Source organism: Genypterus blacodes, unplaced genomic scaffold (genome assembly GCF_046128005.1).
Source record: "Genypterus blacodes isolate CSIRO-AG114 ecotype Tasmania unplaced genomic scaffold, CSIRO-AGI_Gbla_v1 ptg000021l_1, whole genome shotgun sequence".
NCBI classification, from domain to species: Eukaryota; Metazoa; Chordata; class Actinopteri; order Ophidiiformes; family Ophidiidae; genus Genypterus; species Genypterus blacodes.
In genome coordinates, this window is record NW_027466834.1 from 9,011,274 (window position 1) to 9,027,361 (window position 16,088).

At 41.8% G+C, this 16,088-nt stretch overlaps 3 protein-coding genes and 1 non-coding gene across 5 annotated transcripts; 3 read left to right on the top strand and 1 right to left on the bottom strand.

Annotated features, from left to right (window-relative positions):
* The first annotated feature begins 505 nt into the window (after window positions 1-505).
* dnajb9a (DnaJ heat shock protein family (Hsp40) member B9a) lies at window positions 506-3,095 on the top strand. Its single transcript, XM_076142251.1, has 3 exons — window positions 506-683; window positions 1,086-1,315; window positions 1,611-3,095. The coding sequence occupies exons 2-3, from the start codon at window positions 1,099-1,101 to the stop codon at window positions 2,045-2,047; spliced, it is 654 nt and encodes a 217-aa protein (XP_075998366.1). The 5' UTR covers window positions 506-683; window positions 1,086-1,098; the 3' UTR covers window positions 2,048-3,095.
* Window positions 3,096-3,626: 531 nt separating this feature from the next.
* dnm1l (dynamin 1-like) lies at window positions 3,627-11,907 on the top strand. Of its 2 annotated transcripts, XM_076141911.1 has the most exons (19): window positions 3,627-3,842; window positions 4,614-4,758; window positions 6,801-6,847; window positions 7,131-7,202; window positions 7,294-7,380; window positions 7,476-7,638; window positions 7,818-7,938; window positions 8,042-8,173; window positions 8,320-8,526; window positions 8,643-8,763; window positions 8,855-9,010; window positions 9,151-9,240; window positions 9,342-9,434; window positions 9,687-9,740; window positions 9,928-9,999; window positions 10,510-10,689; window positions 10,880-10,989; window positions 11,102-11,261; window positions 11,356-11,907. In XM_076141911.1, the coding sequence occupies exons 1-19, from the start codon at window positions 3,741-3,743 to the stop codon at window positions 11,410-11,412; spliced, it is 2,169 nt and encodes a 722-aa protein (XP_075998026.1). In that variant the 5' UTR covers window positions 3,627-3,740; the 3' UTR covers window positions 11,413-11,907. The 2 variants fall into 2 exon arrangements, with proteins under 2 accessions (XP_075998026.1, XP_075998025.1); XM_076141910.1 differs by lacking the exon at window positions 9,928-9,999.
* A 98-nt stretch (window positions 11,908-12,005) lies between these two features.
* On the bottom strand, window positions 12,006-15,694 carry tnnt2d (troponin T2d, cardiac). Its single transcript, XM_076141912.1, has 13 exons — window positions 15,599-15,694; window positions 14,848-14,902; window positions 14,699-14,709; window positions 14,599-14,610; window positions 14,433-14,454; window positions 14,297-14,354; window positions 14,083-14,199; window positions 13,929-14,006; window positions 13,725-13,835; window positions 13,099-13,211; window positions 12,923-13,013; window positions 12,753-12,790; window positions 12,006-12,211 (listed from the first exon to the last, which is right to left on the bottom strand). The coding sequence occupies exons 2-13, from the start codon at window positions 14,889-14,891 to the stop codon at window positions 12,166-12,168; spliced, it is 741 nt and encodes a 246-aa protein (XP_075998027.1). The 5' UTR covers window positions 14,892-14,902; window positions 15,599-15,694; the 3' UTR covers window positions 12,006-12,165.
* A 277-nt stretch (window positions 15,695-15,971) lies between these two features.
* On the top strand, window positions 15,972-16,043 carry trnac-gca (transfer RNA cysteine (anticodon GCA)). Its single transcript has one exon. It is a non-coding gene; the product is annotated as a tRNA-Cys (tRNA).
* The last annotated feature ends 45 nt before the right edge of the window (window positions 16,044-16,088 follow it).

The following is a 16,088-nucleotide window of genomic DNA, read 5'->3' on the forward strand; positions in this document are numbered from 1 at the left end:
TTCATTTTAGAAATAGATATCTGCCCAAAAGAAAAATATATGGTGTTAAAGAAAATGATGTTGTTTATTGAGCAGACCTGCTAACGCTTAGTAACGACCAGGTGTGTCGGTATATTTCAGTGGTGTTGATTCAGAATCAGAATCGTTTTGATTGCCAAATAGGTTTTCACTTACAAGGAATTGGCTTTGGTGTTTGGCGCAATGAAGATATGAAGAGAAAAATAAATATTAATATTAAGAGAAAAATAAATCACAGTTATTTGACAGTACTATATAGAATACAAATAAAGAGCTTATCAATTTAATATGGAGAGTGGAGTATGTACAATATAACTGTATGTATTTAAATGGAATAACTAGTCTAATAATGAAATGTGTTTCAATAACTCGTAAAAATAGATAATAGATTGTATAGATAATACATTGAGTTTTATGCTCAAAACAACACACACTTCTTTCCCCTTTATCGTAGATGTTCACTATTTGCCCGATAGAGGGCAAACGTAGCAAAACAGCAGCGTTTACCCAGCAGCACTTCAGTAGGATGGAAGAACGGACGAAGCAAATGAAACGATGCTGTTCCAACTCCATATTAAATTACTCTGTCAAGATAACACTTTTCGGATAAAGGATGAGTGCAAGTGCGATATATAATCACTAGAAATCGTTTGTCCACAGGAAAGGTAAGGTATCTGACTGAGAACGGAGGGTAATGTTAGCTAACATTAGCTACGAGTGATGATAATGATGGTGATGGCTGATGATATACAGTGAATAAACCAAAACCAGCCGTCATGCCTTAAAATGATACTTTACCCTGCTGTTTGAATGTTGCCGGCAAATGTGAGTGATTGATGAAAATGGAGCAACAGTCGTGTTAGCTAATGTCCAACGTTGTCGACATTCATTCAGATCTATAATCGAATTATAATAACAGTTACAACAACTACGACGTCATCCCAAACATATAATGTTACTGTTATTTGTATGTGTGTTATTTGTAAGATCTATTGTGTAAATGCATTGGACACAGAGCACGTGTGTAGATCACCATGTGAATAATAAAGTTTCTCTTTGAACTGTAGGGGAACCAAAGCCATGGCAGCCGCACACTCTGCTGTGACGTTTGCAGTGTGCATCCTCGTGATAACAGAGATGATACTTGCAAAGAAGAACTACTACGACATACTGGGAGTGCCCAAAGATGCTTCTGAACATCAGATTAAAAAGGCTTTCCATAAGCTTGCAATGAAATTTCACCCAGACAAGAACAAACACCCAGATGCTGAAATGACATTCAGGGAAATTGCTGAAGGTATGATAATGTTTTTGTTTTTATTTTGTTGTCATTTTGTTAGATTTGTATTTCATGTAAATACACAGTGGATGTAAAGTATACAGGGAGCATCCAGTTAACTGACTTATTTGAATTAAATTTAAATGTTTGCTGTGTAATCCTGATGCAAAGTCGGGTGCATGCACATACAGTAACTCACAACACCTTGCTTTATTTTTTTTTTTTGTTTTTGATGTATATATTTATTGAAGAAAGCATTTGACAAATTTTTCCAAACATTCCTCTCTAAATGTGTCCTTATTTTCATACACAGCTTATGAGACATTATCAGATGTTAAGAAGAGGAGACAGTATGACCAATTTGGTGACACCGCTTCATACTTCAGCGGGGAGACAAAAGACGCACACAGACAACCTGTCCACAACCCTTTCAACTTCAACTACGAAGACATATTCAAGGACTTTGATATTTACAGCCAGAACAGGCACGCCCGCCACAGAAGACACTTTGAGGAGCACTCCAGGTCCCACAAGGAGACAAACAGCAGACATAAAAGACATTACCAAGGTGGGTTTGGAGCAGGTGTCTTTGATGACGTGTTCGACAACATGGAGAGAATGTTCACTTTCGACAGACAGGCCAAACAGACTGAAAGCAGGTTTCATGGTGCGTCAAAACAGCACTGTAGAACGGTGACGCAGCGAAGAGGAAATATGGTGACCACATACACGGACTGCACTACTAGTTGAGATGCATCGTAAAAAAGACTTCACACTCAAAATTGCCTTAAAATGTGATTGTATCAAACTGATATCTCAAACGTGTTCGTAAAGCCTGTGGAAATTAAGAACTGACTGACATTGAAGCATGTGATAGGAAGCAGTGATTACTTGATACTGTAAAGGTACTTCAAGTATCTTTTCAGAGTTTAACTTTTCACTACATGGTCTTAAAAAGCTGATGTGGAGTTTTTCCTCAGTATTTTTCAAGCACTTCTACATTTATGACTGCAGTACATGTTTCATTTGGACATAAAATATCCACGCTGTCCTGCCGCTGTGACTTATGGTTGCAGATATTACTTTTTCTTGTATATGCTTTGCTATTGTGAGTCTTAAAATAACACCAAGAACAGCATAGTAGTCCATGGATTTCTGCTTATGGTTGTCAAATAGTGTGCATTGTCAACAAACATCTGTGACCCTGTTGACCTCTTTCACAGGTGCGTTTTGAATTAGTACATCTTTCTCATATACTGCTGAACCTTAAATTGCCACTCAGCTTTTTAAACACCCTATTTTGGAGCATTTTGGAAAAATCTTGTGTTCTGCCGATATTAATTTATATGTATGAATATAATTGGGAAAAGATTAAATTGATCCGAGAAATCAGTCATTTTTCATTTAATCTTTACAATTTTTGGACAACAAAGAGTCCAAATCATCTTTTATTCATGCTTAATTGATTTTATTCTTATTGATTTAGGTCTTTTGCTTCTGGATTTACAACTACATTGCTTAAAATTTTTGTAAAAGTGCTCTAATATTGGGTGTTCAACATAAAGAATGTGTAACTAACTTGTAGTGAAGCACTGTCTCTAAGCTACTGTATATATAGTGTAATACACAGGAGATAAAACACAACCTAGAAACCATTTTTTCTTCATCTTTTACCATTATTCCTGCATCCTAGTTGCAGTGACACACACTATAGAATTATGGTTTGAATTGTGGATATTGATGTAAGCTATCACAGAGCACTTTGAATGTTGTGTGAAATTATAGAGTTATGTGTGTTTTGTTTTGAAAAAGATATGGGAAATAAAATGAGACCAAATTGAGTGGATTTGTATTCAATACTTTGTAACAGAGGATGTGCCATATAAAATCAGTTTGGGACATTGTAGCAATAACAGGACACCGCCTTTTTAGTTATTGTTAACAAATTTGGTTTATTGATCTTTTTGAAGACTTTCATGATATGGAACAATAATCTTAATGTTACTGTGTAAAATCCCCATCAAAACACATTGTAACATTTTGCTACTCATCACCTAATTTTCCAAAGGGCTTAAGTCAGTGTTTTTGAAATAACTATACATTACATATTGCTCTGACGTGGTGTAACCTAAATATTATCGTGCCCACACCATAGTTACTGTTGCCTTAAAGGAAAAAATGACGCATCGCCAATCATAAGTCACCTTGTAGGGAATGTAGTTTATTAAAAGCTCTATTATTATTATACTCTATTACAATGCGTGCTGAGCGCGTCTTAGCAAAACTCATATTCCCATAATGCAACACTCCCAGTTAGTGGATGCGCAGTTTCTGACACACGCCAACCGCACGCAGCGCCGCTAGCTCGGGGACGCTGAATGACTTTGTACCCGTGAGGAAGAGAAAGTTGTGTGTTTGACAGGTCAACACCGGCAGTGGAACAATGGAAGCCCTCATTCCTGTGATAAACAAGCTACAGGATGTATTTAACACAGTGGGCGCAGATATCATTCATCTGCCGCAGATAGCCGTGGTGGGAACCCAGGTGAGATTCATCAGTTTATGTTATTAAGGCTAGCAAGATAGTTAGCCACTGCTAACTTCTCGTTGTGTCATTTTATGATCTAAATGCCGGCACTGAAGGGAACAACGCTTCTTCTAGCTTAATCTACAGCTATATAGCACAAAGCTAAGGCAGCTAAATAGCTTTTAGGTGGAAACGCAAGCTGAACATTATACTCACACACTTTAGTCTTTGTGTTGCTAACCGTAATAACACAATTTGGTATGTTTTCCTTCTAAACAATGATCCTTTCTCACGCTCATTCAAGAAAGAAACGATTTTATCACCACCTAGCTAAATACGTACATGGTGTAGGCTGGTTTGGCGAACAACAGTAGCTCTTTAATTGAATACAAAGTCGTCTTGTCCTTATTTGGTATCGGGTGATCAGTCAATAACACCACCTGATTAACTTCCATAGATGAAGTAAGAGAACAGAATCCAGCCCCTATTGCCTGCTGGGAAAATGTCCACAGTATAAGAACATTAATAGGAACTCTAGTAAGATATTTGGGCCTTTAATTAATCTTCAGATAAGGAGTTTCTTCCCTAAATCAAATCAAATCAGACATATTTGCTCTATAAAATATATCAGCAGGTGCAATTTGGTCTTATGACTCTTTTGGGCGATATGGTGGAATGGTGATGAGTGCTGTTCTGTCTAGGCTTGTTTGACCTTGGTGGATGTAAGCTGTCAAATGAGTGAACCTTTTTGTTTTAATTGTTGTTTGTTGTCGTTGTTGTTGTCTACAGAGTAGTGGGAAGAGTTCTGTGTTAGAGAGCCTGGTTGGCAGGGACATTCTGCCACGTGGGACGGGCATCGTCACTCGCCGGCCGCTCATCTTGCAGCTGGTGCACGTTGAACCAGAGGACCTCAGGAAAACCAGTGAAGAGAACGGTAACATAACATCCCTCTGCCCTGTGATCCTTTTGGTGTTTTGATGGATGGATGGATGGATGGATGGATGGATGGATGGATGGATGGATGGTTTCTTACATTTTAATCCTCTCCCCACAAGCGCACTGAACAACAACATATAGATAGATAGGGGTTGGTATGGGTCTAGAAGGTGAATCGGTCGTCTAGGGATCAGTAGGTTCTTGGTTTGATTCTGGGCTCTTCCCTAGGGTGCAGGTTGGGGCCTTGCCTCTGCCATCGGTGTAAGAATGACTGAATGAATGGGTGAATTTAAGCTACAAGTTAAACCCTTTGGATAAAAGTGCTTCTGTCGTGGAATGAACAGTATTTCAATCCAAAATCTTCTCTGATGTCAACCAATTCTCAAATCTAAAATGATGCAAGCTTCTGCATTTATCTGAATAGTTTACCCTGGCATTGCTGCAGAGTCTCTTGCAGGAGCAGCAGATAGCCCAGCTAACCCCTTTGTCTCCTGTTATCTCTCTTTAACCACAGAACCCAATACCAAGAAAAGTGAACACCTTTACCGAGGTCTCCTTTTCCTTGTTCCTTGCCTTTTTTTAGTTTGTGTATCCATTAGCTACCCATGCCCCATTCCTATTCCCCTCGCTCTGCCTGCCCAGTGTATTGGTGTAGCTTGTGTAAAGCTGCCCTACAGTGTGGATTGGCTTCATTCAGCTCACGCATTCACATCCAGGCTGGTCTGCGTCAGTTAGAAGTTAAGCAGCTTCCAGGTGAATGAATTGACTTCAATTTGTACTGACTTCTTGCCAAGTAAGGCGTTGAGAGAGACACACACACACACATACCAAATTCCAACTGGTTAAACTTGATCTGATACAAGTGGCCTATACTATGAAGCAAGACTAAAGGGATAGTCAGCTTAGTTGAGGCTCAAATTAGATTTTCTTTAATGTTACAAAGCTGCCTCACTTCTGATCGCACTCTGTCGTCACGGTAACTCATCCTCCCCAGCGAGCTTCGTCCGGAGCAGCAGCTTAGTCGGGTTGAAATGTAAAGCACCGCCTCTTGACCAATCACGTTCCTGCATGAGGGCGAGGATGTTAAGATATACATTTAGAAGTCAAATCAAATCCAATCCAGCTTTATTTAAAGTGCATTTCACACAAATGTCTCAGTAAACTTTACATAGAATCATAAAAAAAATGGACAAAGTACACACACACACACAAGCTCCTCTGGCGTGAATTACGTATCTGCATGTGACCGTTCCATTTTGCTCCTTCAGGATCGTGTTTTACATTACATTACATTACGAACATTTTGGCAGACGCTTTTATCCAAAGCGACTTACATTACATTACCACCCTTCGCAGAGGGGGGAGCAATTGAGGGTTCGGTGCCTTGCTCAGGGGCGCCTCGGCAGGGGCTCGATCCGGCAACCCTCCGGTTCCCAAGCGGAAGCTCTACCCACTGAGCCACTGCCTCCCTGTGTTTGCAGACACGCCCCCTTTTATGGACATCTCTGCATTAATCATTAATCGGCATTCATAGTCTATTGATTAGCAGTTTGGTGATACCGATCAAGCCTTAATGTAGGGTTTTGATTTTGTTAAGCCAGTCTACGCAGACCAGGCCGAGGTCTGTGGAGCTTCCCTACGTAGTTCACGCCCCTAATCTGACTAACTGACTCCACGCTTGGGATCTTGTTTATGTTGCCAGTGTAATTGTCACAATTAAAATAATAATTGCTTTCTTTTTGCTTCTCCAAATATATCTTGCTTCTTTTGCTTGAGGCTGTAATTGTTCTTCCATTGTAGTTGTTTTCCCATGATTTTTGTTTGTTTATCAGAATGCTAGTTCTTCTCTCTGGGGATGTTTGTTTCTCTGAAGAGATTTTTTTTCCCCCGCTCCAGCTGAGCCCAACAAGCAAACATGGTTTTCCCCTGAGAGATTTACCACAGTGACAGTCAAGATGGTCTATAACTAATCTGACTGCAAACCTATCAATCTATCAAATAAGCAGGAACTGAAATCTTCCTTTCTTTATATTTTCACAGGAATTGACGGTGATGAATGGGGCAAATTCCTGCACGCTAAAAATAAGGTGAGCTACAGTTTCCTCTAAGACTTTGCTCATCATCTCTGAACAGAGAAGTCCTCACAACGTCTTATTGGTGTGATGGTACACGGTCGTCAAAGTGTGTTATTTGTGAAGAGGACTTTAGAGGACACGATAATGTGATTGTTTTCCACCAGTGCTTATAAGAAAGTTTACATTGCAGTCTTTCCCTGTCATTGAATCATTTATTCCCATCACCATGCATTAATGATTAAACACAGTAGCTAAATGTCTTGTTTATGTGTGATTTCTTCTATTGTCTTTTCAGATCTTCTCAGATTTTGAAGAGATCAGACAGGAAATTGTAGCAGAAACAGAGAGAATGTCCGGCAATAACAAGGTTTGCAAACTACACCCATTCAGAGGAAGGAAAGAGATGTTGCCTAGAATACGAATTCAGAATTTGAATCAACTCTTCATTTTTCTCTTAGGGCATTTGTGATGAACCCATTCACCTCAAAATCTTCTCCCCACACGTTGTGAATCTGACGCTGGTGGATCTTCCAGGCATTACAAAGGTAACGTTTCCTTTATTTATTCTATACCAAACACTTGGGTCTTTATTTCTATCCTTCATAGTTTGAAATCAAGTGTGTATTTCTTTTCTAAACAGTTACCAGTGGGAGACCAGCCTAAAGACATAGAGATCCAGATCAGAGACTTGATCGTCAAGTACATCTCCAACCCAAACTCCATCATCCTCGCTGTGACTGCTGCCAACACAGACATGGCAACCTCAGAGGCTCTGAAGGTAGCCCGAGAGGTTGACCCTGATGGTAAATGGCCTTTTTCCCTCTTTCTTTCTGTTGTTTCTTTTCCTAAAGCACTACTTTATATGTTTACTTTGTGTATCGTCTGCCTTTCTCCCTCTTGTTTCTTTGTACTTCGTAGCCAGCTTGTCCAGCTTGTAACTACTTACGAACTGCTATTGTGTGTGTACATCTGTTGTGTTCAGGTAGGAGGACACTAGCAGTCGTGACCAAGCTGGATCTGATGGACGCCGGTACAGACGCCATGGATGTATTGATGGGCAGAGTAATCCCTGTCAAATTGGGCATTATTGGAATAGTGAACAGGTTTGCTTGCACTGACACAAATCTAACACATTTACTCAGCGATGACTGAACTGAAGGCACTTGTGAGACTGACATTCCTCCTTTTTGAAATGTATTTCCTTAGGAGTCAGCTGGATATCAATCAGAAGAAATCAGTGGCAGATTCCATCCGGGATGAATATGCTTTCCTACAGAAGAAGTACCCCTCTCTTGCCAACAGAAATGGAACCAAATACCTGGCGAGGACACTGAACAGGTAAGGGATAAGAATGTGTCAATTTGATTCTAAATTAGTCTCAATGCGATGATTTTAAATAAAGACATTGAATGTGTAATTGTAGCTTTTAGGTACTGCCTCTCTTCCTCTCTTTGGTTTTAAAATCTTTGTTTTCTACATCCTAGGTTACTCATGCACCATATCAGGGATTGTCTTCCTGAGTTGAAGACCAGGATCAACGTGTTGGCGGCCCAGTACCAGTCTCTGCTCAACAGTTACGGCGAGCCCGTAGAGGAGAAGAGTGCCACATTGCTGCAGCTTATCACCAAGTTTGCTGCAGAGTACTGCCACACCATAGAGGGCACAGCCAAGTACATCGAGACAGCTGAACTGTGAGTCATCTAACTCTGATGAATGCATGTACCTTCATACGCCACCAGGGGGTGCTAACACTCACAGAATGGGTGCCTTAAAACAAATTCTGTGTGTCATTTCTTCCTGCTTTTAGATGCGGTGGAGCGAGAATTTGTTATATATTCCACGAGACGTTTGGTCGCACACTGGAGTCGGTAGATCCTCTGGGCGGTCTGACAACCATTGATGTGCTCACAGCAATCAGGAATGCAACGGTGGGTTTCCGCTGCCATCTTTGGTTCCAATCCCTATATGTCTGTCTAAATCGACACCTGTCTGAAGACGTATATACTTTGTGTTTGACAGGGCCCCAGACCTGCTTTGTTTGTGCCTGAAGTTTCCTTTGAGTTATTGGTGAAGCGGCAGATCAAGCGCCTGGAGGAGCCCAGCCTGCGTTGTGTGGAGTTGGTTCACGAGGAGATGCAGAGGATTATCCAGCACTGCAGCAATTACAGCACACAAGTAGGGAACACACACATATAGATCATTCAAGACTATAGCACAGAGGGACAGCATAATAAAGATGAATCTACACTTTTAGCTCTTTCTACAGGCCATCTGCTCTGTCACTAGCTAATTATGGTTATTGTTTACTTCTGCAGGAGTTGCTGAGGTTCCCAAAGCTCCACGATGCGATAGTGGAGGTGGTCACCGCCCTGCTCAGGAAAAGACTCCCAGTTACCAATGAAATGGTCGGTACTCTAAACTGGATATACCTGAGGATCGATAAGGAATGATTTTGAAATTTGAGGCATCCTGGTCCATTTCATCAACGATACCTTTCTCTCATCAGGTCCACAACTTGGTTGGCATCGAGCTGGCATACATCAACACAAAGCACCCCGACTTTGCTGACGCCTGTGGTCTCATGAACAATAACATAGAAGTAAGAGATGAGCCTCGCCTTATTAACTGTGGGATCCTTAACAAGACTCCCAGCATGATTGTGTGAATTGTTTTAAAGTCTTGCATGTTGCAGAGTTCAAATGTAATCCCATTTGCTGTGTGTAGTGCATTATTACTACATTCTTCTATTTTTAACCCTAACAAAGAAGCTGGGGGAAAATATTGTACTGCACTGCTTCGTGTACTGACTCATCCAAGATGGACCTAAATGATCCCAGTTCCTTTTTTATAGGAACAGAGACGCAACAGAATGAGAGATCTGCCCCCTGCTGTCCCCAGAGATAAGGTACAGTCTCCCCATGAGTTCCACTGTCCTCCTATCTTTTATAGCAGGTAGCTTACCAGGCTTTCTACCACCCCAGTAGATATAGATACACTCCGCTGTGAGTCTGCATTAGAGTTATATAAAGCTCATATAGGTCCTGTCCATTTTCAATCCACCTTTTTTCCCTCTTGATATTGTCTTTCTCCAGTCCCTTAAAGGCCCAGGTGGGCATTCTATCTCTCCCTCTGAGCCTCCCGCCCCCGAGCTCGAGGTCATCAAGGTGTGCGTTGTTAATTCACTGCCTGCCTAGAATTCCACCATATACTCTACATAATATTTCCAGTTCTTGGGAGTTAGATGTGATCTTTGCACTGCATTGCTCATCTAACCCTTTAGTCTTCCATGCTGGTTGTGCTGTCAGAAGGAAATAACAACAACGACCCAGCAGTCACTCATTTTAATTCATTAACTTTACTGATGCAATGTTAACCCTTTGCCAGTCAGTATTTTCCACCAACTTCCTTTAGGCAAAACAAAATGATGCCCAGAATAACTTCTTTGCAGTGAATAGAAAGAAGGCATGCTCCCTTTCTATTAGAAAATGACATTCATTTTCTAATGGTGTTCAATGTGCAGTGTTTGCACTATTAACGTGGAATGTTGTCTCATCATCTCCTGAATGCCTGTGTGTGTGTGTGTGTGAAGCATGTCCAGCCCTTGTGTAAAGTGTAAAGCCCCCGAGTAGGACACCTGACAGACCTTCTCCTCTCTGTCTCCCTCCTCCTTCCAGGCAGCAGCCGGCGGCGGCTCTCAGGGCGGCTCTGCTGGTGAGCAGGTAGACGGCAGCACGGGCAGCTGGAGGGGCATGCTGAAGAGGGGCGAGGAAGGGGGGTCTGCAGACAGGGCCATGTCCCAGTACCCTGTCCCTTCAAGCCCACACAGGGGCCATGCTGTCAACCTGCTGGATGTGGTGGGTACCCTGCATAAGTAACGGGCTTCAAACAGTGTGTGGCCCTTAATGTAGCGTCGCCTCATAAAGTGTCTTTACTTCTTTACTACTTTCTTTAGTCTCACTGTGTTTCACTTCTGGGCATGTAAACAGGGAGATGAATCTCATCTAAGATCTTTTAATTAACAAAGCCCATTTCTTTCATTGACAGCCTGTTCCAGTCTCCAGGAAGCTGTCTGCCCGGGAACAGAGGGACTGTGAAGTCATCGAGAGGCTCATTAAGTCCTACTTCCTTATTGTCCGGAAAAACATCCAGGACAGGTACATTTGAGCTTTATTCACCCAGCATGATATCTTGTCACACGTTGACGGGTGTGGTCCAAACCCTATAACTTTCTACTCATGTTTCTCTCTGCCCGTCTGTCTGCCTCAGCGTGCCAAAGGCAGTGATGCACTTCCTGGTGAACCACGTAAAGGACTCTCTGCAGAGTGAACTGGTGGGTCAGTTGTACAAGACAGTGCTGCTGGACGATCTCCTCACGGAGTCTGAGGACATGGCACAGAGACGCAACGAGGCTGGAGATATGCTCAAGGTAACAGATTGATCAAAGGATGTACTTATTCTAAAGCTGTCTGTACTTACTTCACACATTCACACCATGTTCCTTGTCTGTTCCCTGTGTGTAGGCATTGCAGAGAGCCAGCCAGGTGATAGCAGAAATTCGAGAGACCCACCTTTGGTGAGGGCAACTTCACTACATCAGGGCCCTGAAAATGCACTGGTGTGTGTGTGTGTGTATAGAAGCAGTTGTACATGGAGAGCAGCATGTCCTCCTGGCTCCAGCATCACCAGCATACACAATCTTTCCTGGATCACATCACATTCACATGTATTTATGTACAGGCAATACAACTAAAATAAAAGCTTCAACCGGTGGTGGAGCCTTACAGAGGATTGACTGTTCTTAATGCCGATTATGAATTAAAGATAGAAATGAAAAAACCCAGCAGATCAATGCAGTTGTATATTTGTTTATTTGTTTTGCAGTATGAATGGTTGGGAAAAACACATTTACACATTTTTTTCTTGTTTCCTGTGAATAAATCCGTTTTTTAGATGGAACAATGCTGAATTAGACCCATTTTGTCACTCTTGTTAGGTGTCCTGTGCAAATGATTTTGTTGGACTTAATGTTAGAGATCTCAAACTGTTGAATTTGAATAAATCTGGTAGCACAAGGTTGTTCGTTTGTGTAGCTACATTCAAAGGGACTGCAGCTATGGAGACAATGCGTATATCAAGTTGATATAGGGTTAATTGACATTTAACCAAACCAATTCCAATCTCCTTGTACTCTACCTCAGGGTCTACGTCTAAAGTTTAAAGTTTAACAACGACATTTGACCAAACATAGCAGAACAAGGGCCACACACACAACAGAAACACAGGCCAATCACAGTAGTCATTGTCTGTCCCGTCCCTGTCCGGTGGTTCCTTTACCTCAGCCGGCCACCCATCTTTCCCTTCCCACGACCTTTGGCACTGAAAGGGTGCAGGAAATATCATTGTAGCATAACAAACAGTTCATCTCTTCATTCATTTACATCCCTGATCTATAAATCATCATGGAAGGAGGTAAAATGACTTAAAGAAGATAAACTAGTAGTACAGAGCTACTCCAGGGGGGGGTGTGGGACCGGAAAAGGAGCGATATGAATAAGTACCGTTCCAGGAAAATTAATGAGGCGATACGCGCGGGCGCCAGGAACGTCCGTTGCCGGCACACTTGCCGGTGAAAATCACGGACAACACGTTTTTGCTTTTAGATTATTTCCGGCCACCGGGACCGCCGTCCGCAGCCACCAGTGGGTCGAGCCCGCTCCTGTAACCTTCCCTGAAACCTCTGGTTACCTTCCCTGAAACCTCTGGTTACAGAGCAGACGGTCGCTCGGTTGGAGGGGGGGGTTTATAGATCATAAAAACTTATGATCTATAAAAACTTATGATCTATAAAAGGGTGTCGCGAAAGAAAAAGTTTGAGAACCACTGGACAAAGCCAAGTGGGGGGGGGGGCTGTACTGACCTCTGGTGGTCCTGGACTCGACCAAGAAGCTGAGTAATCTGCAAAGACACATAAGAAACATGTTTTAATCACAGATAGGCTTTTTATCTCTCCGTTTTCGCTACATTACAAAAATACTTCATCAGTATTTTGCCAACGCCATTATAGGGTTTATTTCCTGTTTGACTTACATCATACTTCTGTCGTTTGACCTTCTCACTGAGATCAAACTTCTCTGCCTCCAGCCCCATCAGCCACTGCCAAAGCTCACTGGCCTTCTCCCTGAAACACAATCAGACACACACACATGAAGGAACACTTTTTTTTATCACAGTGCAGCAAATCAGTCCTTCAGGCTCTGCCATACTTGAGTTTATCCTCATTCAGATGATCAACACTGAGGGGCTTCTTGCGATCAGCCAGAATCTTCTTTTTCTTCTCCCTCTCAGTTTGTTTCTTTGCTCCTCTCCTGTTCTCACTCTGTGTTGGAGACATGTAGAGGATCATATAAATGTTAATGCTTAAACCAATGTATGATGTAATATGATGTAAGAGGGCACACAACATTACAATAGGATAGTGACTCATGAAACATTGAGAGTAAAAGAGTAAAATGTCAAAGAATGCAGGCAACGTTTAACATATTAGGATCTACGTCATATAGAATATAGAGTCTACTTCCGTATAGAATTGTGAAATTTTGTCAAGTCACCAGAGCAAAGAGTAGCTTAACAACAGTCACTCTGAATCGGGATGCACCATAGGGGAAGGTGGAAATATAATCTGACTAACCAACCAAATCAGTAATATTGCTTTTATTTGTAAGTGCGAGAAGCCTACAGTAATTCAGCTGTTGTTTATGTTTGAATGTCTTCCGTAAAGCTTTCTCAGAGACTTTGGAGAGCGTCAATGGACTGGAGAGGGATACGTTACAAAGATAAGTGTTAAAGATGGCGGAATACTCGTTCTAGTCTTTGAGTCGATTGACCAGACCTTCTGTCCAGCGCCGTACTGTTGGCTCATGTTTGTGAGGACCTTCTTCTTCTTGGCGTCGTCGTCATGCTTCTTGCGCTGCTCCTCCTGCTCCCTCCTCTCCTTCTCATCCTGTAAGGTCAGCACAGGTGAAACGATGTAGCGGAGATATTGGAGCGATGTGAGTGTAGGACGATTTTAGCTGATGCTGCACTGTGACCTCACCGCAAGTCTGGCCTGCCTCTCCCGCTCTCTCTCTGCTCGGACCCTTTGCTGCTCCGCTCTCTCAGCACGGCGGTTCTCCTAACAGTTCAGAAAAAAACACTTTCACACACACACATTGTCGTGGTGATTTCGTCCGAACAGATCGAGAGCTCACAATTCTGTTGACAAGGGCGATGAGCTCCTCCTCCTCTTTCTTTCTTTGGACGAAATGAGCCTCGATCAGAGACTGCAGTTCAGACAGATCCTTCTCCTGACGCTTTCTGTGGATGTCCTGAGAGTAAAACACACATTATTGGAATTTCGCCCATTCAGTGTGTGTTTCTGTATATATGTGTGTTTGAGGAGGGAATTTGAGAAGATCAACTCACATCGAAATCCACTTTGTCACCATCAGGGATCTTTGGGGCCGAAATATTCGTCATAAATCTGTGAGGGTGAACGACAAGTTTATTGAGTGATCTGCCCTAAATGGTGAAAGAAGGGGACAGCTACTCGGACTCTTACTTGGGCTTGTGTTTGTTCTCATCTGTGACCAAGAAAATAAACAAGAATCCATAATAGTTAAATCAAGTATTGTTATACAGAATCATAAGACTATAAAAGTATACAAAGGTAATAAAGAAAAGAAAGACAAAGAGGTGGGTAAGACACTGGAGGGTCGTTCTCTCACCTGCAGCATCCTCTTGCACTGAGAAACAGAAATAAAAGGATTAGAACAGTGCTTGGTGATCACACAAAATGTACAGAATAGACAGATACTGCTTCCTTACCTTCTCCCTCTCTTCATGAGCAGTGTTAAAAAAGCAATAAGAATAGAAATGATGAATAACAATACATCTTCATTGTGTCGTATTTACAGTGCAAACAATACAGCTTCACAAATACTTGATGATGATTATGAGACATAACGATGACATACTCCTCCACGACTTCCTCCTCGATGACTTCTTCCGTGTCAGACATTTTGTGGAGCCCTGGAAGACGGATTTGTGTTAGCCTATTTTTAGAGCAGTCGGCGTCTCTCATCATTAAACTGCACAGCCCACAGAACAGCAGCCGTTCATACAGCGCACAGTTCAATACAGCATCTTGCATCCAACATTGTTTAAAAGAATTCTCCACATTTATTTTATTTTAAATAATGAAAGTCATAAAATGTGACTGCTGGTATGTGTAGATGATGTTAAAGTGATACTACGGTGACTTTATATACAGTGATTTTGTAAAATGTCATTATATACCAAGTTATTTACAAGGAAACATTCATTGATCTGCTCAATGAATTCCAAAAAACATAAATAAGCTGAACCTTTATTTTGTAAAATTGCTGAAGTATGTCAAAATGTTTAATTTGAGGTTAGAATTAAAAAAAATTGCATGTCCACCATTCTGCTGAATATTAATATGCTGGATAAAGGCTCATGAATTCAATCTTCACTATGATTATTTACTTATTTAATAATGATTCATAATTCAATCAGATGTGATGAAAAGAGCAGAAGGCTTCCCTACTTCCCTCCAATAAAAATCTGAGAGATGAAGTCTGACATCAAGTCTTAGATGAGGGGAAACTGTTTTTCCGGAAAATCATTTTTAGACAGGTAATTTAGTTCAAGATTGATGACAAACAAGGCTTCTGAAGGAGCAGTATGGTAATTCTGAGTCCTTACCTGTGACGCAAGCAGCAGGGGAGAAACAGGCGACAGACTCACTTCAATACCTTGAGATTCATAAACAGGTTGGACATCAAGGATACAATCAAGGAGTCCAGCCCTTCATACTCATGTGACAGGCAGTGCCCTATGGTTGCTCAACATGAAAGGACCTTGTCTATTGTTAGACTGCTGGACACATGCGGACACACACTCTCTCTCTCTCTCTCTGTCTCTCACACACACACACACACACACACACACACACACACATTCTACAGGTACATTCTTGCCCTGGTAAGAAATGTCACATAGCGAATCCATTCAAAGCTTTCACCGCTTCTGCTGTCTCAACACTCCATAACTCCATCAGTGGTTAAAGAGGACAGCAGGGGGCTTAGCTCAGTGGCAGAGCATTTGACTGCAGATCAAGAGGTCCTCAGTTCAAATCTGGGAGCCCCCTCACATGTAATTTGTCTTTTTTCAACAATTTCCCTCGTGACAAGTA